Source organism: Anolis carolinensis, chromosome 6 (assembly GCF_035594765.1).
Source record: "Anolis carolinensis isolate JA03-04 chromosome 6, rAnoCar3.1.pri, whole genome shotgun sequence".
Lineage (NCBI taxonomy): Eukaryota > Metazoa > Chordata > Lepidosauria > Squamata > Dactyloidae > Anolis > Anolis carolinensis.
This window is the reverse complement of record NC_085846.1, coordinates 38,802,440-38,828,249: the sequence shown is the minus strand read 5'-3', so window position 1 is coordinate 38,828,249 and position 25,810 is coordinate 38,802,440. Positions and strand designations below refer to the sequence as shown.

General features: G+C 40.7%; 1 protein-coding gene across 2 annotated transcripts in view; it reads right to left on the bottom strand.

Moving 5' to 3' along the window:
- The window catches only part of scn4a (sodium voltage-gated channel alpha subunit 4), a 101,398-nt gene that overhangs the window by 13,300 nt on the left and 62,288 nt on the right, over nt 1–25,810 (bottom strand). For both annotated transcript variants that reach the window (XM_062984366.1, XM_008113208.3), the window contains exons 16-18: nt 12,704–13,237; nt 2,853–2,985; nt 824–978 (exon numbers count right to left, since the gene is read on the bottom strand). In XM_062984366.1, coding sequence (XP_062840436.1) covers nt 824–978; nt 2,853–2,985; nt 12,704–13,237 — 822 coding nt within the window. The remainder of the gene's footprint in view (nt 1–823; nt 979–2,852; nt 2,986–12,703; nt 13,238–25,810) is intronic.

Here is a 25,810-nt window from a genome sequence, read left to right as displayed (position 1 = left end):
TGGGCAGACATTAATAATATTAAATTGAATAGAGAGAAATGCTACATTCTACATTTAGGTCACGAAAAACGAATTTCCTTTTAGGATGGCGAATACATGGCTCAGCAGTACTCCACATGAAATGTCCTTGGGAGCATTATTAATCATGAGGTGAACATGAGCCAGCAGTGTGATGCTGCAGCAAAGAAGATGAATGGTATTTTAGCCTGAATTAATAGGATAGTTTCCAAGTTCAGGGACATAATACTCCTATTCTAGCAACCTTATCAAACGGGGGAGCCCCCCCACCCCCCAGGTGCCGTTTTCACCAGCAAGGCCCTTGTGCCACTCTGTTATGGCAATGTTTCTTCCATCACATGGGAGGAGCGTTGGCCAAACCAGGAAGAAGTGTGCTGGCTCCATTGGAGGCAACACAACACTGGAAGCCCCCTGTGTTTGGAGGGAAGTGTCCAAGGATGCTCCTACCCCAGTTGGGGGTGGAGCTTCTGCCAGAAGTCACATGAAGTCATGTGATTGCAGGCATGGGGATCCATCCCCGAAGCAGGCTGGACACTAGATTTAGTCAGTATGATGAGGTCATGAGTTGGTCAGGCCTCATTTGGAGCAATGCAATCAGTTCTGTGTCCCTCATTTTAAGAAAGATATAGACAAGTTGGAGAAGGTTCAGAGAATGGCGACAAGGGTGGTAAGTGAGATGAAGAACAAAACTTATGAGGAAAGGTTGAAAGAGCTGGATGTGTTTAGCCTGATGAAGAGAAGACTGAAGAGCCCCCAAGGACTGTCGCAGAGAGAATGGGGCTCAGCACAGAGAAGGCGCACTCACCAGGGCCCCACTGCTAAGAAGGATCATGAAGATGATGAAAGTCTCAAACCAGTTGTGCTCCACAATCTTGAAGCATGTCTTCCGAAGATTCCACCACTTTTGCCCTTTTTCTGTTTTGATGTCAACATACAGGCAAGGACATCTCTGAACACAAGCTGCAATGGGGAAAAGAAAAGGAAGGTCAATGGCAAGCTCACAGCTTCTCTGGTACATGGACTAGTACTGAGGTATGGTAAGTTTCCAGGAAACTATGTGAATACCATAATTACATGGCACAGATAGAATAGAAGTCTCTACTATATATAATAATAATAATATACCATATACAGATAGAGTAGAAGTCTCTACTATATATAATAATACCCATATACCATAATAACATGTCACAAATATGGTAGTAGTCAGAGGCGGTCCAACCATAAGGCGAACTAGGCATTTGCCTGTGGCGCCATCGACCCGGGGGCACCATCGTCCTGGGAGGAGGGCGCCACTCTCCGCCTCCTTCTCCTTCAGGTCTCCTGGCGGCCGCGCTGGGCCTCCCACTGCCCGTGCTGGGCCTTCCGGCCAGCGCGGGCCCGCCTTCACACCACGTGAGCCCACCTTTGGGACCTTCAGAGATTGTGAGGTCTGTGGGAACTTGGAAGCTAGGTATGTGGGGTTTATATATCTGTAGAAAGTCCAGGGTGGGAGAAAGAAGTCTTCTTTGAAGCAGGTGTGAATGTTGTAATTAATCACCTTGATTAGCATTTAATGGCCCTGTGGCTTCAAGGCCTGGCTTCTTCTTGCCTGGAAGAATCTTTTTTTGGGAGGTGTTAGCTGTCCCTGATTGTTTACTGTCTGGATTTCTTCTGTTTTCAGAGTGTTGTTGTTTATTTATTGTCCTGATTTTAGAGATTTTTTTTAAATACTGAGGGCTATCTGGGTTATCTAAGTCCACACTGCTCTATATCCCTGTTCAATGTTTAGTGCTAAATTCGCAAATATAGTCATTCCTACATAACATTACCATGTGTTGAACTGCTTTTTCTATTGATTTGTTGTAAAACATGATGTTTTGGTGCTTAATTTGTAAAATCATAATGTAATTTGATGTTTAATAGGCTTTACCTTAATCCCTCCTTATTATCCAACATTTTTGCTTATCCAACGCTTTTATTCTTTAGTGATTGGTTTGGGGGGGGGGGGCGCCCAAATTCTGTTCACCTACACTTGAAAAATACCTAGGGCCGGCTCTGGTAGTAGTCCTTGGCACATGGGGGGGGGGGGAACTATCGATCTACCACATTCCTAGGGAGATCAGATTGGCCACAACCCTGTCTGTCTTTATTAAACAGCTGAAGACATGGCACTGCCAGCAGGTGTTTGAATAACCACCAGTTGGACAGACTCTTACAACTGATGCATACTTTCCAGCACTTTCCTTCCTATTTATCCTACCCCACATTATCTCAGCTGTCTCTCTGACACTTGTCTATGCACTTTATCAAAAGCCCTTGGAATTATGTATTTTTTGCGCTCGACCCTTGTATCCATAGTGGTGATGTTGATATTATTGCCTTAACTATGTTTTATGATATGGTATGTTTTAACTGATTATTTTACTTGATTGTTATATTATTGTTTTTAGTTATTGATATGTGTTTTAATTTGTTATGTTTTGTTTCTGTATTGGGCTCTGCCCCATGTTAGCCGCCCCGAGTCCCTCTGGGGAGATGGTGGCGGGATAGAAAAATAAGGTATTATTATTATTATTATTATTATTATTATTATTATTATTATTATTAAGCCCAAGAAACAATGCTCAGAATCTATGCCACTAGACTGCTCCCACACCTAGATGGGCGTACCAACTTCATATGCCCATCTTCTTATTTTTGGTACTTCTTTGCATGCTCTAAGATGGCAGTGAAAAAGATGTTCTAGGCCTCAGTTTTGCTGCTAAGCGGAGAGCATTATGCACTTTCTTTTCATGTTCTGGGTGGGCTGGCCTCTTCCCAACATCTCCCTGCTTCCTGCCTGGTGACCAGACCTTCAGTGAAGCATTCCTCTGGCTCATCATTTTCCACTGCCTCCTCTGCCACCGCTTCCTCCTCCATAGGATCTGGGGGCTTGTAATCGACAGTGCTACATATGGATGATTCAGTTCCATCAGACAGAAACTTCTGCAAAGAGGAAAAGAACAGACAACTAGATCCTCATTTAAAGAAGTGAGAGCCAAACAGTAAAAAGCATTCATTATAAACCTGAGATGTCCTTCCAGGCAAAGGGCTCCTGTTGCTATCCATCAAAAGGCATTCAGCAGGTATTTTGTCTTTTAATCCTTAAGAGTTTATGTGTTAAAAGAAAAAGAAGAGGAAGAGGAAGAAAGAGAAAGATGGGGCACATAAACAAAGAAGGATTAAAAGTGGAAGGCAGCATTCTCTGAACCCCTAAAGGAAAGCTATGTTAAGGAAGTACAGTACAATATAGTTCAGGGCCTGCCTACCTATGCGACCGCATTCCCCCCCATGAACCTGGACGGGCTCTGATATCAGTTGGGGAGGCCCTCCTCTCGGTCCCACCTCCAGCTCAAGTATGGTTGGTGGGGAAGAGGGAGAGGACCTTCTTGATGGTGGCCTTTCAGCTCTGGAATGCCCTCCCCAGGGAGATTAGGCAAGCCCCCACACTGTCCTCTTTCCGTAAGGACCTGAAGACCTGGCTGTTTAAACAAGTTTTTGAGAATGCCTAGACCCCAGATGGCCAACATAATTTTTATGGAGCCTTGTACTCCATCCCATGCGCTTGCCCCATGGTTGTAGTTTTGCACTTATCCCTTGCCCTAGTGTTAAAGCCTGGCTACGTTCACCACAGCTAATTGTTATTGGATTGCTGAATGCCATTTTAAAGTGAGTTTGCAGTTGTCTGCGAGTAAAATAAATACTATTACATTTAAAAATGCAATGCCTTCTACATTCAGGACATGACGTAGTTCTCAGTGACACTAACAGCCATGTCTGTGTGTAGACCAGTCTTCTTCTGCTGGTAAAATTGATGGATATTGCAGTCCAACACATCTTGGGGGGGGGATCCAAGAACTTTTAATGAATGTGCATGATAGGGACTCGTTGGGCTAGCATTCAATTCTGCATAACAAGTTCTAAGCAAAAAGGTAACACTCATGTTTTTATTTCTTCATAGACAGGCTATCCTGCCTATATCCAAAACCTCCAAATTAGTCCTGAAGCAAGTTACTTATTTTTCTCACTCTTGGGCATGCCTCTTAATCTAGCTACCCACACATTTTCCTGATAAGGGCGAAGCAGGTGAAGAATTTGAAGGACAGCTTCATCTCAATCCAAGTATTACTCCCCACTAGAATAGATCCGCTGAATCAATGGTACTGTAGTTACAACACTACTGACTGGTTAAATGCTTATTGATTCAACAGATTTACTCTAGTTCACTGCTTCTTAAAGCATGGGTCCCAACCCCAAAATGGGATACCCTTAGCTCAATGTTGGGATCATGAAATAAAGGGTTTCTGAATTTACAGTAGACTCTGCAGAAAATGCTTCAGCTGTACTCCACAAATAGGAAAATCAGCCTAGTAATCAATCCTTGCAAATGCTGATTTATATTTAGTGAATGTTTGATTTATATACCTACTTTATATACCTATATACCTGAGATCAGGCAAAAATTTATTGAGTTTGTGAGTGAATTTTTTTAAGAAGCACTGCTCTAATTGGCTCTTTTTTCATATGCTGTATTTCACTTTTCACTAAGGGGGATATTGGGGGTGTTGAGTGGTTTCCAGACTGTATGGCCATGTTCTAGCAGCATTTCCTCTTGACATTTTGCTTGCATCTGAAATGCTGCTAGAAGACTGCCATACAGCCTGGAAACCACTCAACACCCTAATGATTTTGGTCATGAAAGCCTTCGACAATATAAAGTGGACATTGCCATCTTCTGGCCCTCAAAGAGAAAAAAATCCCTAAGTAATTATGAGTGTTCATGATCGTGTGACCTTTGATTACATCAAAGTCACACAATTGTGAACACACATAATAACATAAGGATTTTTCCCCCCTTGGAACTAACCCAAGTTAGCCAAGACAGCTGTGGAATGCGTCAATCTAGGCAATCCATAAGTCGATCTCCAGGTTTTGTGTAACTGGAATTTACTTTCACCTGTACTTTTTGCAGTTAGCTCTCCTGCAGTGAGTATTTTGCACTTCTTCCAGGCAATTTTTCTACACTGCATCGCTCTTTCCTTTTCAGTCAGCTCACTGTTGACTGAGATAAACGACTTGAGTTATAAATAGTGCTGTTGAGTTAGGTTATCTTAAACATCTGTGGCTTGGCTGATGCTAAAAAGCTTTCTGGTCAAAGTTTATGCCAGTTCAGAAACTAGGTTGCAGATATTTTTGACCTTACCTTGTAGACTGGACAACCCACAATTTTCTATCTACTTGTCTAGTAAAAGTCCTTTATTCAACAAGATAAAGTTGAAAAGATAAAGTTGAAACACTTTTAAGGCTTTAACAGGGCCCATCTATTTGTGGGCAAGGGCTAAATCTAAGTGCTAGCCACTGCATTGGAGGATCTGTTCACTGGGACCATTGAGCTTTTGAACTTGCCATCATCCCTGTTTTGTTGTTTGGGTGTCTTCCAGTTGTTTCCAATTTACGACAGCCCTCAGGTGAACCTATCATAGTGTTTTCTGGAGCTGAGAGATGTGACTTGTGCTGGTCACTAAGTGGGTTTTTATGGATGAGTGGGCATTTGAATCTGGCCTCCAGGGCCATAATTCAACACTGAAACCACAACACCACACTGGCTCTCTTGTCTCTCTCTATTGCAGTAGTTCTCAGCCTGTGGGTCCCCTGGTGTTTTGGCCTACAACTCCCAGAAATCCCAGTCAGTTTACCAACTGTTAGGATTTCTGGGAATTGAAGACCAAAACATCTGGAGACCCACAGGTTGAGAACCATTGCTCTATTGTATAGCAATGCATAGTCCCTACAGTCTTTGCTCTCCAATAAACACAATGTGTTTATCAAATCGGAGAAGGCCATTAGAGAAGAGAGACACCCAATATCACCTCTCACCACACACACACCATCAGACACACCCCTTAAAGGGATACAGCTAGAGAAAACATATCAACAAACAATGCTCCATCAATCTGTTTTAAATTGTTGGATATGTAATGGAAATAAAAAATCTGATGCCATTAAGAAAGAAGGCCAAATAAATCAAGGCAAAGAGTGAGTTGCACGAATAGACAGACAGAGTTTAATGCTCCTTGCAGAAACAGTGTGACAGTACTCCTGTTTGCCTTCCCTCTAAGAAAATGGTTAAAGCACTTCCAAAACACTATCCTCACAAAATGTACTAATCATACTGTGTCCATTGCTGTTATTATTATATTGCTCCAGGGAGTGATGGAGGTGGGAAATCAACGAGACAAATGAACTTGTTCTGTAAGCCAGTGATCTTTTGGCAATACAACAGAGTTCCACTTATCCAACCTTCGCTCATCCAGCGTTCTGTATTATCCTTTCAGTAGTCAATGTTTTTGTAGTCAATGTTTTCCATACATGTTTTGGTGCTAAATTCGTAAATATGGTAATTACTACATGTATTGAACTGCTTTTTCTATTTGTTGTAAAACATGATGTTTTGGTGCTTAATTTGTAAAATCATAACATAATTTGACATTTAATAGGCTTTTCCTTAATCCCTCCTTATTATCCAACATTTCCGCTTATCCAATGTTCTGCCGGCTTGTTTATGTTGGATAAGCAAGACTACTGTATGTAGATTTAAACAAATCCATGGCAGAAAACTCTTAAAAGTGCACAGAGCTATGCGAACAAATATACTGCAACTGATGTCAATATATTGGTTGTTTGCTCAAATAAGCGTACAGAACATATTTATGCCTTTTACTGATGGAAAGCAAAGATAATTTGGTTTATATGAGTAATGTTCCCTTTCCTCTCTCACATACAAAATGCAGACATGACATGAATTCTAGTCAACATAAAATTTGAAATGGAGATTTAATATATTTCCCTTTAAAATGTTTATAGAAACCAAATCAAACCAATGTTCAGGACTCTATTTTCATTCGTGTGTATTTATGAGCCTTCAAGTCCCTTTTCAATTTGTGGCAATTCCATGAATTTCAAAGGGTTTTCTTAGGCAAGGAATATCTAGAAGGTGTTTTTCTAGTTCCTTCTCTTGAAATATAGCCCACAGCACCTGGTATTCATTGGCAGTATCCCACCTAAGTACTAACCAGGGTTGACCTTGTTTCATTCCCAAAGTCAGATGGAATCCGGAGCCTTTAGGGTTTTTATGTCTCTCTTTTCAAACATGCCCTTATATCCTTAAAAAGAAGTGTTAAGTCTATTTTTAAAGTCTATTTTGACCCAACATGCACAGGTTCTCACGCAGATGTTGGTTCAAACCTGGTCGGGGGGGGGGGGGGGGGGAATATATTGTTTTACAGATTATGTGAGACTGCAACTCCCATCATCCATCACACATAGCAATGCTGGCTGAAGCTGACAGGAAGTACAGTCCAACATCTTCACAGTCACATATTTCCCATCACAACTGTAATTTAATGCAAACTTTTACAACCGTGGTATCTTAGCCCTATTCCAACAGTTTTGCCTGAAGTTTAGCCTTGATAATGCACAGAACACTTGAATTGTATAATGAAATACAATGAAGGGAAAACTATCGCTTTAACTACGCGGTTACTCTTATACTGTAAGAACCCCATCTATTTTTCAAACCTTTTTTTTTACAGCATGTTACTTTCAGATGGGTTTTGTACCACCTGACTTGGCATTAGTTTGCTCATGATCTGCAAGAAATGTTAACATTAGGCATGTATTCTCAATGAACTTGGCTTTGTATGTAAAATCAAGCTCTATAAGTACCATGATTTTTTCATTGTGGCCTATGGCAATGAAGGTAGTGGCATAATGGAAATTGGCTTTGTTGTTGTTGTTGTTGTTGTTGTTGTTGTTTGCTTTCAGGTCATTTCCAACCTATGGCAACTCTAACCTATGACAATGTTTTCTTGGAAAGATCTGTTCAGAAAAAGTTTGCCATTGCCACCTTCTAATTACTATAAAATGCAAAGATGGTCTACTAGCTCCTCAGGAAATAAAAATGGCCAGAGGTTCCCAAACTAACCGCTAGATGCCACCTTAACACAGTCCCATAATCATGGGCTAGGATGATGGCTGTCAGCAAAAGCAAGGTGGAGCTGAGCTTCTAAAAGAAATGCCTTCTTGGAAGCTATGGTTATGATAATGCAATTCAGTCTCTCTTTCTCACACTCACATACAGATGACTTTGGTTAACTGTGCCTCCAGTGATTGAAATCAATGCATTCATATAAAAGGGTCTACTATGCACAAGAGAAGGAACCTCTGGTGGTGCAGTGGATTAAACCGCTGAGCTGCTGAACGTGCTGAAAGGTCAGCTGTTTGAATCTGGGGAGCGGGGGAGCTCCCACTGTTAGCCCCAGCTTCTGCCAACCTAGCAGTTTGAAAACATGAAAATGTGAGTAGATCAATAGGTACCGCTCCAGTGCTCCATGCAGTCATGCTGGCCACATGATCTTTGAGGTGTCTATGGGCAGGCTCTTTGGCTTAGAAATGGAGGTGAGCACCAACCCCCAGAGTCAGGCATTACTAGACTTAAAGTCAGGGAAAAACCTTTACCTTATGCATAAGAGAATAAAGTATCGATGATCACAGATGCTTCACCAAACCAACAGGTGGAATTTGGTTCCACTCCTGGCTGGTATACCCTATAGACTTCTCTTTGCTGGATTTGCCCAACATCTTGATGTCAGTTTATGCCAGTATCAAAAGATACCCCAGTGGGTCACAGTATTCCTCCCAGGGATTTGAGGGGGAGGAGGCTATAGGCAGTGGACAATAGGCAACCCAATTTTCAATTTGAAGAAATTTGGACATTATATGAGCTGAAAAAATGGACTCAATGTTTTCTGTGAGTTTTTGGGTCTCCTGGGGTGCATTTGCACTGTAGAACTAATGCAGTTTGACACCACTTTAAGTGCCATTGTTCACTGCTATGGAATCATGGGAGTCTCTCACCTTCAATGCCAAGCAGTGGTGTTGCCTCATTAAATTCCAAATCAATGGTTTAACAGCATTGTATTTTGCTTCTATGGAAAATTAATGCAGTTTGGCATCTCCTTAACTGCCAGAGTTGAATACTATGAAATCCTTGAACTACGAGGGATAGCCTAAGTAAGTAAGTAAAAGTACTATGAAACCACGGGAGTTGGAGTTTTAGAAGGTATTTAGCCTTCTGTGCCAAAGAATGCTGATGCCTCACTAAGCTACAAATCGCAAGACTCCATGGGAATGAGCCATGGCATTTAAAGTGGTGTCAAACTGCATTAATTCTACAGTGTAGAGGCACTCTTGGAGAATTAAGGAAGAGCCACAAAAAGTCTCAAGGGATCATGTGATTCATGGATTGTCAGGGTTGGCAAAGATACTACAGTACAGTAGAGTCTCACTTATCCAAGCCTCGCTTATCCAAGCCTCTGGATAATCCAAGCCATTTTTGTAGTCAATGTTTTCAATATATCGTGATATTTTGATGCTAAAGTTGTAAATACAGTAATTACAACATAACATTACTGTGTACTGAACTACTTTTTCTGTCAAATTTGTTGTATAACATTTTGTTTTGGTGCTTAGTTTGTAAAATCATAACCTAATTTGATGTTTAATAGGCTTTTCCTTAATCCCTCCTTATTATCCAAGATATTCACTTATCCAAGCTTCTGCCGGCCCGTTTAGCTTGGATAAGTGAGACTCTACTGTATATGGAAAATCAAATGCATGGAGCCGATTGACTGAGTTTGCAAGGACCTGGGGAATTAGTTTGCAACTGTTGCTATCCTGCTGCTGGAGAACCAGTTTGAACAGGTTTCTGTGTGTGTGTGTCTTCTGAGTACTGGCTGGAAAGAAGATGGTTCTGTTTTCAGAGAGGCCTGACTATTTCTGAGGCCTTGTTTTGCCGCTGATATTGACTGAAGTAGATTCATGGATAATGAAAGGATTGCCTATAACTGCTGTTTTCTGTAAGCAATCAAAGGGACTATTGTAAATATCATTGTTCTGTTGATCTCTTAGTTTTAGTAAAAGTTCCTGTGTTTATCTGTTCAGCAAAGCTGAGTGGTGCATCATCCTGCAGGGTGTCTCTGGGCTCATGGGCACACGTAAGAACTTTCATTTATCATCCACAATTCCCAACATGGACCACGTATCCCCCTGCATGAAGCCATTCCTATAGCCAATTTTGAATTTTCTGCCAGTCTTTTAAAAATGAAACAGAGAATTCCCGAGGTAGGTGAGATTCTGCTTATGCAATTGGAGGTGCAAGGCTTGGCTCAGAATGTCTGATTTTATTTCCTCCAGTATATCACTTGTTGTTTTACAAGCAGGGCCGGTGGCGTAGTGGATTAAAGCCTCATGACTAGAAGGTTAGGTTGCTGATCTGAAAGCTGCCATGTTCGAATCCCACCCAGGGAGAGTGTGGATGAGCTCCCTCTATCAGCTCCAGCTCCATGCGGAGACATGAGAGAAGCCTCCCACAAGGATAATAAAAACATCCTGGGATCCCCTGGGCAACGTCCTTGCAGACGGCCAATTCTCTCACACCAGAAGCAACTTGCAGTTTCTCAAGTCGCTCCTGACACGAAAAACAAAACAAAAAAACCAAACAGGGCTACATAAAAAAAAACAAAAACAGAAATAGTGTTTTGACCAGATTCCCTGATATTACTATGCGAGGAGGGAAAAGGACTCTGCAAAAGCATTGAATGTGTGCCTCTGTGCCCTGAACCTCAGGGGCCCTGCTTATCCCCACTCCTACTGCCACCTTCTCACATTTCATCAGGCAATCAGGAGAAGGAAACAGGAGCATGCAGACTTAGAAGGGGCAGATAGGATTCTCTCTGTTTTTCTTGCTCAGTTCCAGAACCTGTTTGTCAAATCAAAAGGGTCTTGGTGCAAATACGAAGAGCTGTTAACTCCCCACCAGTAAGAAACAACACACCCGAATACTGTGTTTCTCTCTTTTAAGAAATTAAAACCACCTTCCTGCTTCCTCAAAGAAGAGATGGGGATGAGAATAATAGCGGAGATTGCGAGGAAATCTGTCCTTTAAAAATGCTTAATCAACAAGCCTCTAAATTTTAGCCTACACATCTCTTTGCAAAGCTGGTTGCCAACTGTAGTTTGAATTTTAAACCATTGACACTTTGGGAAATGATGTTAAATGAGAGAAAGTGTTAGTGCACGCCTTCACAGTGCTCCAAAATCACTGGTAGGAAGATGAGACAGTAACAAAAAAGAGAATGTGTGCATGTATGATTGATTATTAATGACGGGAGGAAAGATAGACAGAGGAGCTTATGAGTCCTTAAAAATTGCTGAGTCCTCACAATTGGATCTAGAGTTAATGCTAGTAGTGATCATCTCTAGGCATGTGATTATGAGTCTGGTTTCCTTAAGTACCTGAATTTAAAATCTAAAAGGCAGACAAAGTCCTAATAGGTCCCAGGAACTTTTGTATCAAAGCCAGGAATTCTTGCACAGTCTAAAGACTGGGAGATTATCTCACAAGTTAATCCAGTGGTTCTCAATGTGTGGGCCCCCAGATGTTTTGGCCTTCAACTCCCAGAAATCCTAACAGCTGGTAAACTGGCTGGGATTTCTGGGAGTTGTAGGCCAAAACACCTGAGGACTCACAGGTTGAGAACCACTGAGTTAATCAGTTGAAGCCATATCACATTTTGAAGGGAAATATTTAAGCTATTTGAAGGGCATGCCTTCAAAAGAACTTGGAAATTCCCACTGATCCAGGATGTAGGAATAACAGCAGGGAGCACATATGGTTTTCTTACAGTTGTGTTGGTTGCCATTTAGTGTATGAACTCACTTCTTACAGCCTTATCACATGGGGTAAAAGAAGCGTCAAAGAAGCGTCTGCCTCAGTTCATCTGTGGATCCTCACACCACCCATCATATGATGTATGGCAACTTCTGGTAGGGCTCCATGAGTGAATTGGGGTGGTAGTGTGGTGGGACACTGCCACCACCAAGACATAAGCTGCCCTGTGTTCTGTTAGGGAATAAAGGAGCTTTGTTGAAGTGATGACGCTTTCCCACATGGGATGGGAAAGTGTCAGCTGACAGCCAGGTCACTGGGATTGCCCCACTGCCACCCAGATTCATCATGGAAACTTCCGAATCACGATGCTGGACCTCATCTATGTGTTGAGGTCCAAAAGTGCTCTCCTCCACCTCCCCCCCCCCACCCCTCGTACGTCTGTGTGTTTATTTGCTATTTAGTGCCAGTTTCAGTAACTTAAGACTGCAGGCTCTCAAGACACCTAAGGATACTTAAAACGCAATATAATCTGTCTCTATAAAAATGAAAATATGTATGTTAGTTCCACAAATGCTTCTACATTACTTGAAGGATCTGGACCAAACTAGGTACACGCACCCTCCATGATCCAACTTTTGAAAAGGAGACATTTAAAAAGGATTCTGGTACATGTTGGAAAAACTTTTTACTAGATAGAAGTCTTTTTCAGATCCATGTGACTGTGTATAGTTTCAAAAACTCATCTCAAAATTCTCTCTAATATACATTGCAACAGAAGATAGGTCACAAAAGGCAAACAATCCTTCAGATAGCTTGTCATCACAGAACCTTCTAGTATTTTTCCAAAAATTCCAACTGTAGGTTTATAATTTGAAAGTGCCTGTAAGAAAACATCTCTAGCTCCAGATTTGCTTTTTGGGGCCCAACACTTACCTTGGTCTCTTTTGTTTCTTCAGCAGTCTCTTCACCTGTGTCAGTTTCATCATAAAGGTCAGATTCCTCGGAGGCTATTGGGACATGTATGGTCAAGTTAGGATTGTTAATGAAGTTCATTTGCTCCAGTTCATCAATGAACGGCTCTTTTCTACGTATCCCATCCATGTAATCAGATCTGAAGTCCTGGCTATCGTTTTTGGATAGGCCATCCATGAATTCTGATTTGAAACCTTGGCCTTCCTTTTTGGGCATACCATCCATGATTTCTAATTTGAAGTCCTGGCCTGTGTCCGTATGATTGAGAACAAAATTTTCCTTCTTGCTGTCATCCTGCTCCTCAGCTGGTGGCTCTGTCTTTTGTTTCAATTCCCTGTGAAGCAACAGCAGTACATGTTTCTTTACGTAGTCAATCCCTCGTGTGATTCTGGCAATAGCAATCTGCAAATTGTTCATCTCTCCATCTTCATCAGATCCTGCCAGACTATCAGCACTGAAGGAGCTCAGCAGCAAAGCTAAGAAAAGGTTCAGGACCTGTGGGAAAAAGCAGATACCAACTCAGTGTTCAGAAGTTTCTTACAGCTTTCTCATATGCCACCCCACTCAGTAGTTAGCATCCTATAGAAAGAATCTACAAAAAATTAACAGAAAACGCACTAGAGATTACCATTCAGTATTATATTAGAGAACCACATCTGTACCAATGTACCCCAAATCATGTTCCAAGAAAGTGTGAATTCTGTAGCCAATATACATTATGCAAAACAGAACATATTCCTTATTTTAAATTATTAATTATGCTTGTAAAATACTGTTCAAAATATCCCCATCTCAATCCACTGAGGAATGCCCAGATATCTGCTGAATTCAAGTGGGTTAAAATGTGTTATTTTTGTGAAACCTCTTTATGTTGTTTACATTTGTTAACAAATTCTTTGCTATACAATATATATATATATCCTACCTGTCAAGCCAGGCACAGATACAATATTAAAACAACTGATTAAAATGTTTAGATATAACTTAACAATGGCAGCAGCAAAATTATCAGCCACTCAAATGCTTTACTGTAATGGTAGTTTTAAGTTTTTTCCCCAACACAACCATGATACGTGCATGGACTGAGTTGGCAGCTCAGTGGTTTAACCCGCTGCACCACCGAAGGCTCCCAACATCTCATAGTATTCAATATTATTCTAATAACAAAATAGCAGTAAAGGACCACCTAAATTCATGACACCTAGGGCTGAAAATAAGAAAGTAGGCATAAACAAGACTGTGTTCTACTGAAATACCGAATGAAAGTATTGATGTCTTTTTATCTTAAGGCATATTTAGATTGATTGAAAAGTCCTAGATTTTGTTCCTGTTCTTTCCAATTATATAGTGGTTAACACAAGTTGTGGCACTGGTTAAAAAAAGTCTGTGATTGCACTAGGAGCTGGCAGAAAATATTATCTCCAAAAATAAATATGAAAGAAGAGGAACAAAATCCAGGACTTTCTGGTCTTTTTTTTGTGTCCATGCATATATACCCTTACCCATGTATTTGTCTATATAATTAACATATTGTCCACATTGATAAATTACATGATGCATACCTTTCTGACCTGATGGATTGCCCACAGAGAAAATATGGGAATTTTGGGGACATGTATTTCAATCTAAATAGTAAAGGTTTCCAACCTTCAAATAAGGAAAATCTATATATATATATAAGGATAAAAAAAATTCGGCCTAGGACAAAATAACAAAACTACACATCCCAGAAACACTAAACTTGGCAACACTACCACTCATCCATGCCTCTACGTTCATACAACAAAAAGAAAAGAAAAATAAAGTCCTAATTAGAGGGAGAGGAATAATTGTTTTTTATCCAATTGCTGCCAGTTACAAGGCTAAACTCTGCCCACTTGGTCTCCTAGCAACCTACTCAGCCCAGGGGACAGGCACAGTTAGGCCTCAGGCCTCTTCCACACTGCCTATAAGATACAGATTATCTGATTTTAACTGGATTATATGGCAGTGTAGACTCAAGGCCCTTCCATACAGCTATATTACCCATGTATAATCTTATATTATTTGCTTTGAACTGGATTATCTTGAGTCCACACTGCCAGATAATTCACTTCAGTGAGCATTTTATACAGCTGTGTAGAAGGGGCCTCATATAATCCAGTTTTAAGCAGATAATATCAGATTACAAATTACACCATGCAACAAATTTGAATTTTTCTCTCTTCCTCGCTTGAAAATGTTATTCCTATTTAATTATGTTGTATGAAAGAAGTTGTTATACACCAGAGACTTCATTTTGTAGCTGCCATAAACTATGTTGAATTGGTTGTGACTTGAGATATTCCTTGAAAAACTATAGTAAAATGTGCTGCAGAATGTCTCACAAAAACAAAGTTTTTGCACTTTAATAAACTTTTCCATGTTTTTATGATAGAACCAATTAGAAAATGACATTTACAACCCAGGAATAAAAATATCTCTTGTTTGCTTTTTTTTTAAATCAAGAGATGTAAGAAGAACATCCAAGTTCAAAATCAGCATTCCACTGTACATCCAGAAGTAGCAGACAAACTGATAACTGTCATGGTTTGCTCATGATATACTGGAAGCAAATGGGTGGTCTTAGCCCAGTGGTTATCAATTTGTGGGTCCCAGATGTTCTGGCCTTCAACTCCCAGAAATCCTAACAGCTGGTATACTGGCTGGGATTTCTGGGAGTTGTAGGCCAAAACACATGGGAACCCACAGGTTGAGAACCATTGTCTTAGCTGGAAACGTGGTGAACCCCACAAGTGTTCCTCAAACAAGGTCATGCTAAATAGGAGAGTTTGAGAGCTAAAATCCAAATAATATTTTCAAGTTCTGGAAAAGGCTAAAATCCTGATCTCCTTTCTGCTGTATCCCTCTTATGAAAGACACTAGTGGGGTTAGACACTAGAGGCATGCCATGTACAGTATCATCAGCAAGAAAGTGGAATGTGTTTGCTGTGAAAAGCCGGCCTTCTGCCCACTCTCAGCTGTCAAGTGTTTGTGTCTCTCCCCTGCCAGGAGCACATTTGAGAAGGGACTCTGATGATATTCAAGGTCATGGCTATTTGCACATGGCTCATGCCTTATGACTTAACTAGGACCTTTATATAAACCCCTTCCTTGAAGCTCTCAGATGCTTCATTTAAGCACCTATGACGGCAAAGAAAGGTTGCTGCTGCAGATAACCCTAAACGTCGCTCAAGGCATAGCAACTCTGCTCCACTCAGCAACTTCTGCTCTTTTACTCATAAAAACTTCCAACAGAAATCACACCAATAAAAAACTAGGCTCCAGAAGTACAACATTGGTTGAGGCTGACCATAAACTTCTAAAAATGAGAGCTATTTGGCTTGGAATGGAGGAAGGATGATAGGGAAGAAGTCAAGGCAGGCTGGTAAGAATTACACGTGTTGCTGCCCCAGGATAGAAACCCTTTTTTACTAATCAAAGAATCATACAGACATAGAACTGGATGAATGTGTTTAGCTGTGATTATTTGTACTGGAAAGCATTCTGCACGTGCTTAGGAGCTCTCTAGCAGTAGGCACTGAGTTTACCCATTTACTGGACGTTATGAGAGAAACAGATGACCAATAGGAAAGATCGGAGCTTGGCAAAATACTCAAAAAACATGCACAATGGAAATTTGAGGAGTTGCAAGAAAAACAAAACAAAAAACAACCCAAAACTTTTACAAGATTTAGGAATGAGGTTTCTTCCCCCAGGACACCTTAACACAGTGGTTCTCAGCCTGGGGTCCTCAGATGTTTTTGGCCTACAACTCCCAGAAATCCCAGCCAGTTTACCAGCTGTTATGATTTCTCGGAGTTGAAGGTTGAGAACCACTGCCTTAGCATCATAGAATCATAGAGTTGGAAGAGACCACATGGGCTATCTAGTCCAACCCCTGGCATGCCGGAAAAGGACAATCACTCCCAACAGATTGACATACAGTTTCTGCTGAAAGAAGGAGCTTCCACCACTCTCCGAGGCAGAGTGTTCCACTGCTGAACAGTTCTGACCCTAGGATCCCTTGACAGTATTATCAGAAGTGCTACTGACAGTGAAAGGCTCCTCGGAAGAGGAGGAAACAATATATATCTGCATTCTACATCAACGTAAATTGTTGTATCTTCATTATTTCAGCCAGAATGGGTCTCCTGTCACATGCCTACTGAGGGATAATAATAATAATAATAATAATAATAATAATAATAATAATAATAATAATAACAACAACAACAACAACAACAACAACAACAACAACAACCTAGAGCTGACAGCTGGCACAACAAAACATTGCATGGAAAGTTCCTTGACAAAATTGAAGGAAAAGCTGACAAGGAGAAGACCTGGCTATGGCTCAGAAATGGGACCCTGAAGAAGGAGACAGAAGGCCTGATCCTTGCAGCCCAGGAGCAAGCCATCAGAACAAATGCAATCAAGGCCAAGATCAAAATATCAACCGATGACCCAAAATGCAGACTGTGCAAGGAAGCTGACGAAACCATTGATCATCTCCTCAGCTGCTGTAAGACAGACTACAAACAGAGGCACAACTATGTGGCCCAAATGATTCATTGGAACTTATGCCTCAAGTACCACCTTCCAGCAGCAAAGAACTGGTGGCATCACAAACCTGCAAAAGTATTGGAAAATGAGCACGCAAAGATACTGTGGGACTTTCAAATCCAGACTGACAAAGTTCTGGAACACAACACACCAGACATCACAGTTGTGGAAAAGAAAAAGGTTTGGATCATTGATGTTGCCAACTCAGGTGACAGTCGCATTGACAAAAAACAACAGGAAAAACTCAGCCGCTATCAGGACCTCAAGATTGAACTTCAAAGACTCTGGCAGAAACCAGTGCAGGTGGTCCCGGTGGTGATGGGCAAACTGGGTGCCATACCAAAAGATCTCAGCCGGCATTTGGAAACAATAGACATTGACAAAATCAAGATCTGCCAACTGCAAAAGGCCACCCTACTGGGATCTGCACGCATCATCCGAAAATACATCACACAGTCCTAGACACTTCGGAAGTGTTCAACTTGTGATTTTGTGATACGAAATCCAGCATTTCTATCTTGTTTGCTGTGTCATAAAATAATAATAATAATAATAATAATAATAATAATAATAATAATAATGTACCCTGTTGTATTTTGTGGTGTATTTTGGAATTGGTTCCCATGTGAGCCGCCCCGAGTCCCTTCAGGGAGATGGGGCGGGATACAAGAATAAAGTTGTTGTTGTTGTTATTATTATTATTATTATTATTATTATTATTATTATTATTATAAAAATGTAATGTTCGTTTTACTATGGAATAAACAACAAAGCCACTGAAACAAATCACACCAAATTTGGCCACAAAAGACATAGTCATCCAAAATATGTCTTTCAATCAAAAATACCTAGAAAAATAGTCAAAATTACAGAAGATGAGGAAGAGCCTTTCGCCCCTTAACTGCCAGTTAGAAAAGTAGGCTCTGCTGCCTTTAGGCCCCACCCCCTCCGTGTCCTAGCAACTCCCTCAGCCAAGATGGCACCCAGGGCACAGGCAGTTAGGCCTTTTCAACACAGCCTATAAAATACAGATTATCTGATTTGAACTGGATTATATGGCAGTGTAGACTCAAGGTCCTTCCACACAGCTGTATCACCAATTTATAATCTTATATTATCTGCTTTGAACTGGATTATCCTGAGTCCACACTGCCATATAATCCACTTCAGTGTGGATTTTATACAGCTGTGTAGGAGGGCCTCATACAATCCAGTTCTAAGCAGATGATATAAGATTATAAATATAATATGTAATAATTACTGTGGTATAATAATACAGAACAATATAATCTCTAAAACCAAGACAGTAAATAAAGAGCAACACTCTGAAAACAGGGAAATTGGGAATTCCAGAAAGGAAACAATCAGGGCCATCTAACACCTCCCAACAAAGGATTCCCCCAGGCAGGAAGCAGACAGGCTTTGAAGCTGCAAGGCCATTAAATGTTAATCAAGGTGGCTAATTGCAGCATTCATACCTGCCACACTGAGACTATTAATTGCTATTATAGATGGCCAACCAAGGATCCCGCAAGGTAGAAAGTGGCCAGGCTTGCAAGCAGCAAGGCTATTCAGTACTATTCAACCTGCCAACCAAGATTTCCCCAAGGTGAAAACCCCCCAGGCTTTGAAGCCACTCGGCTACTCAGTTTCATTCTACCTGGCCTAGCAAGGATGCCCTATGTAGAAAGCGGCCAGGCTTTTACGCTGCAAGATTATTCAGTGTAATTCAAGCTGGCCAAACAAGGATTCCCCTACAAAGGAAGTAGCCAGGCTTCAAAGCGGCTCTTTGTTTGAGGGTGCTACTCCAACTTGCCAAACAGGAATTCCAATAGTTATAACACAGCCAGGCATTGAAGCTGCAAGGCTATTCAGTGCAATTCGAACAGACCAACAAAGGATTAACCTTGGTAGAAGGCAGCCAGGCTTTGAAGAAGTGATACTACTCTGTACTATTGAAGCTGACCAACCAAAGATTCCCCTAGGTAGCAAGCAGCCAGGCTTTGAAGCAGTGAGGCTATTCATTGCAATTCTAGCAGCCCCAAAAACTATTCCCCTAGAACACAAGTACCCAGCCTTCCTAGCAGCAAACTTATTCCATTGCATTCCAGCTCACCAAACAAGGATTCCCAAAAGAAGAAAACGGCCAGGCTTTGAGGCTGCAAGGCTATTCACTGCTATTCCACCTGGCCAACAAATGATTCCCATAAGCCACAGCAACATGAGGCCGGGCAAAGCTAGTTATTATTATAAACTTTATTTCTACCCTGCCACCATTTCCCAAAAGGGACTGGGGGCAGCTTACAAGCACTCATAATGTAACACACACGGTGCAATAAATACAAATACATCAATACGAAAGGAAAAATAATATTCACATCATCAAATCATAAAACAATACCACAATAAAATCAATCAACCCTAAAATAAACATTGATAAAAACCATGATAATTATGAACATAAAATGAAAAGTAACCAATCAGTCATATAAAGTGCTTTCAGTGAAAAACTTTACAGGTTCTACAAATTTAAACCTTTTGGGCTCTATACCTATTGAAAAGCTTGGTTAAAGAATCAAGTTTTTAGGTTGGACCTAAAACATTGGCGGGTAGCAGCTAGCCTAATTTTCCTAGAGAGGGTGTTCCAAAGTCAGAGATGTTTTCTTCCATAAAATGGGGGGCTTGGAAACAATTGAAAGCATTTTTTTTCAGTCTTTTCTCTAACTGGAAAGTCTACATTAGCTTCCACTGAAATCAACTTACTTCATCCAGGACAAAGATCACCTCTTGCCTCTTCTGGCAAAGATTTTCATTGGTCAGAATCTGAGAATTTTCATTGTTTTGAGAGATATTACGGGGGTTCTCTTTTATTGTATGGAATTAAAGAGATACAGCGTATTATTTATGTCTAGTAGATTGTAATATATGTTGAGTGAATGCTAAGCAAAATAGAATTTCACATTAATAAATATGACCATAACAGCTTTAATCCAAGTGTGACTGAAAGCTGACATTTTCCTTTATCATTTCAAAGACTACCTAATATATATAGAGAGAGCTGTGGTTCTCAACCTTTTTTTTTTACCACTTTGACCAGGGACCACTTTCCAACATTTGTACCAAAGGGGGTTACGAATCGGTTTTTAGTCAACTTTAGATTCTGCTTGGTTATCTAGGATGCTGATTCAGAAAATTGCATTGGATAGACCACATCAGTCTAGTTTCTGATATAGAACATATGCCATCCAGTAGTCGCCATCTGCTTGCCCACAGAAAACCATATTTATTAATCCAGAGCTGATGTGGTCTATTCAAAGCAATGGTCAACTCTGCAGAAAGGAGTGGAAATAAAATTAATAAAATCAATAAAGAAAGAAGGAGTTTCGCAAACTGCATTTTCATTCTCATGGTGAGAATCACTGATATAGAGAGAAAAGGGTGGGGGCACTGGAGGAAATTAACAGGAACCATAGGAGACCCAGTTTCCTGGCATGAGGAGGCAATTGATGGGACAATAAATCCTTTGCAACTGCTTTACAGTGGCAGGTGCTGATGCCATGCATCTGCCATTGGAAATTCTACAGCCAATGGTTTTGCTAGTCATTTCAAATTAATGTGTGAAATTCAGGCATCCAGAACGACAGTTCTTTCTGTTAACCAAAAATACGCAATACTTCTTACTTGATCTAAATGCTTGTAGCAAAGTTTGAGATCATGGGTGAAGAACTAGATGTTGCTGGACTCCACTTCCCATCAGCCCCATATAGGAAGATCAATTGCAAGGGATGATAGGAATAGTAGCTAAATGACAGCTGTAGGTCTACTAGCTTGACATGAATAGCCCTTATCTCAGGTCATCCCGTTCAATGACCGTGGACAGCTCCCTGCTCGTATCGTTTTCCAAGGAGATTCTTGCCAGATTAAGGGACCTTGGCAAAGCAGCCTTGCTTCAGCAGCTCAACCACTAGGAATGCAAGGGACTTTCAACACTTCTCAGATCTGCGAGTGTGTGTTCTTTGATGAGGGGCGGGTGGAGGCGTGGCAAAAAAACATTTTGTTTTTCCACGAAGGAAGTTTCTTTTCCCCAGCCAAGTTAGCAAGGGGCAAAGGGCGGGGAAGAAAAATCAAAGACTTTCTCCTTTGATGGCTTTTCTACCTCAAATCATCCTCCAAGTTACTTTCTCTCCTATGAAAGGGAGATACACGTACAGAAGGAAAAAAATGTGGAGTACCAAGAGAAGTGAATTTTTAATATGAAAATGATAAAAATCAATCTTTGCTGAACTAGGAGTTGGATGTGAATACATCTTGAATAAACTATATGAAATCCTAGGGCCACGCAGTTTCCTAAGAAGTCAGGCTTAGTTCTCAGTAGCCACAATCACATAAACATGACTATTAACACAGTGTATAATATGCATGGGTCTTATCAACAAAATGGCAATTTTGAGCATTCTCAGTCATTGAGAGCCGCGGTGGCGCAATGGGTTAAACTCTTGTGCTGGCTGAACTGCTGATCTGAAGGTTGGGTTTGACCTGAAGGTTGCCGGTTCAAATCCGTGAGATGGGATGAGCTTCCGTCTGTCAGCTCTAGCTTGCAGGGACATGAAGAAGCCTCCCAGCAGGATGGTAACACATCCGAGCATCCCCTGGGCAATATCTCTGTAGACGGCCAATTCTCTCACACCAGAAGCAATTTGTAGTATGTTCTCAAGTCACTTCTGACACAATAAAAAAGTCATTGAGGAATACAAATTCCTAGGCTGTATTTTCTTAACTTATTGAGGGTTCTTCATGTTTTACATGGCAGCCAACTAATCAAGAACATACAGTCTGGTCCAGTTCTTTGTAAAACTTTGTTTAGTTCATTCTGGACTTCAAGGATGATTTGTTTCACACATTTCTGTCTGCTGGGCAAGATCCTGATTTTTTTTCAATACATTTTCCCATATCAAGGTTCCCTCTCCCTAAAATTGATTTGCTCAGAAAGCTTGGGTTTTGAGCAGAAAAGAATAAATTCTGCACAATATATACTATTTTCTGAACAAAAATCATTTTTGCACAAAACCAAAACTTCCCTCCCCCCATCCGAAACATAAGAAATATAAACAAACAATTGGCAAAAATAATTTTCATTGCCTTAATGAGTCGTCATCTCCTTTCTCATTGAGGCAAGAAAATCTATGTGTTATTTGCATCTTGAGCATTTCTATGAAACATGTGTTTCTAAATATGGATTTCTCTCAGGATAATGTCAAACGAAACTTCAAAGATATAACTTGCAGTTACATTGTTTTTCTTACCCTAGCATAAGTGTAGGAGGGCCATTACAATGATGGCAACAGGGCTTTAATCCTCTGAAAACAAAAGCACCGTGCCTTTTTCTCTTCCTCTCCCACATATTATGCAATGTATCGGATCACATGGCATAATATTGTCATGCCTCTCATTTCTCTGCCCCCATAAGCTTGTTGCCAATGATGCAAAGCAGTGGAGAGAAATACAAAGCACAAAATGTCAAAGAAGCTGTTAGGCATTTTAATTTTTAAAGGGCCACAAAACTCTTGGATGTTTTAGCTGCAACCCAGAGTGTGTCATGTTACACCAGTGGTTCTTAACCTGTGGGTCCCCAGATATTTTGGCCTTCAACTCCCAGAAATCCTAACAGCTGGTAAACTGGCTGGAATATCTGGGAGTTGTAGGCCAAAACACCTGGGAACCCACAGGTTGGGAACCACTGTGTTACACAATCAGCATAAAATTGGCCCCCTATCCACAGATTTTGCATCTATAGATTCCACCAGCAGCAGCTTGAAGATGTGTTTTTTAAAAAATCCAAACCTTGATTTTTCCATTTCATAGAAGGGACTCTGACATTGTATACACAGAATTTGAGCATCCATGGATATCAAAATTCTAGAATGAAGTATCAGTGGATACCAAGCACCCACCGTAGTTTAGTACCAGTGTTATGGTACTATGAAATTACAAATCCCATGATTCATAGCCTCTGGTCCCATTTTAACTGTCATGGTTTTATCCTATGGAATTGCGGCATTTCCAGTGTATGGAGAGATATTCAGAATTTTCAGCTGGAAAGCTTCAGTGCCTCCCGAAACTACAAACTCCATGATTCCATAGAAGGTTGCCATGACAGTTAAACTAGAATCATGGTGCTTTTAAAATGAAACAAAATAATGACAAATGAAGAACAACTGACATATAAAAGATCAGAAAAGATATAATGGTCTCAGTAATGCCACTAAGATAAAGCTTTGGGGCACAAATCCCAAGCAGCAGGTTTCAACCTGAAACATAGCAGGGAAATAAGTGTAATATACAGTACTGCCTAATCATTTCTCAGCCTTTTAGCTATGATCAATAGGGTGTGCAAATCTTTGTTTTTAATTCATTAGCCGTATTTAATTCATAAGTTTTGTATATATGAACAAATATTAAGAAACATGCGGGTGCCTACACAAAAATTTAAAAATCAAAACTCACCCAAAACCTTTTCATTTGAATTCTGTAATGCTCAGAAGTCAATTTTATTTTCAGCACAAGCGAGGCGAGGCCAAAAAAGCTGCCTTTGCTCTAAATTAAAAAGAGACAGATTGCCTCTCGCCATGAGTAGAGGAAAGCAACAGGGTGGGATGAGCTGAATGAGCTGGGAAAGAGACTGAGAAACAAAATTCTGGGAAATGTAGTTTGGGAAGGTGAGGAGCTCTATGGCAGAGAATTCAAAAGGCCATGCCCTAAACTACATTTCCCAGAATTCTGCTCAGCATCAGAAAGTGCCAATTAGGATAGGGGAGAGATATGTCCCTCCTAGTATCAGCCAGAGTTCCAATATAATGTTGAATCTGCAAAGAGTAGGGCTGACTGATATTTCAATAATAGTATGTAAATCTGTGCTGGGCTGGGAAGAAATCCCTAAATTGAAGTTCTATTGGTTAAAGACATTTAATAAGATGGCAATTTTTATCAAAACTTTTTTTTAAAATCCCAAAAATCAGTAGATTTATGAATATTTCTGAAAGTTTGGGGAATGATCTCCTGTTATCTTGTTTTATTGTATCAAAAATTCATGGAGATAGCTATTGTACGTTTTTGTAAAAACTTTGAAAATTCCCCAAAAATCTCTGGATGAGTGAAACATTCTGAAACCTGATGAGCTAACAGTGGTAAATGTGTTCTATAACCATAGAAAGTTTCATATCAATATCTCTAACAATGAGGGAGAAAGGAGTCACCGAAGCTTCTCCATTGGCATAATTACTTAACGAAAAGTAACAAAAAGTAGTTAACTTATTATAGTTATGATACAGTCCCAGTCCAATTTCGGAGACACTTTAAGAATTATTTCCTCCCACCAATCCCTAAGTTCATAATGAGTATTGAAGCATTTTCTTTCATTGATCACACAAGTCTAATGATCGATACTGCCTAAAGATGGTCCCTCCTGAACAGAGGCGGTCCAACCATAAGGCGAACTAGGCACTTGCCTGTGGCGCCATCGTCCCGGGGGCGCCACCATCCTGGGAGGAGGGCACCACTCTCCGCCTCCTTCTCCTTCGGGCCTTCCGGCGGCCACGCTGGGCCTCCCGGTGCCCGCGTTGGGCCTTCCAGCAGGCGCGATCCCACCTTCGCACCATGCGAGCCCACTTTTGGGGCCTTCAGAGATTGTGAGGTCTGTGGGAACTTGGAAGCTAGGTATGTGGGGTTTATATATCTGAAGAAGGTCCAGGGTGGGAGAAAGAACTCTTCTCTGAAGCAGGTGTGAATGTTGTAATTAATCACCTTGATTAGCATTTAATGGCCCTGTGGCTTCAAGGCCTGGCTTCTTCTTGCCTGGAAGAATCTTTTTTTTTGGGAGGTGTTAGCTGTCCCTGATTGTTTACTGTCTGGATTTCTTCTGTTTTCAGAGTGTTGTTCTTTATTGTTATTATTGTCCTGATTTAGAGTTTTTTTTAATACTGAGGCCTCTCTGGGTTATCTAAGTCCACACTGCCCTATATCCCTGTTCAATGTTTAGTGCTAAATTTGCAAATATAGTAATTCCTACATAACATTACCATGTATTGAACTGCTTTTTCTATTGATTTGTTGTAAAACATGATGTTTTGGTGCTTAATTTGTAAAATCATAATGTAATTTTATGTTTAATAGGCTTTTCCTTAATCCTTCCTTATTATCCAACATTTTCGCTTATCCAACGCATTTATTTTTCAGTGCTTGGGTTGGGGGGGGGCGCCAAAATTCTGTTCGCCTACACTTGAAAAATACCTAGGGCCGGCTCTGCTCCTGAACAACCAATATGCCAATTGCCTAAAATTACTGGACTGGGTCTAAATTTAAAAAAAAAAACCAACTTCATCGGCATGCTTATCTGGAAACTGTATGTCACAGGAAAGAAAAGGGAAATGAAAAGGGCATAACTGGTGCCAGGATTCATTAGGTCTCAAGGTCAGGATTTATTTCCAG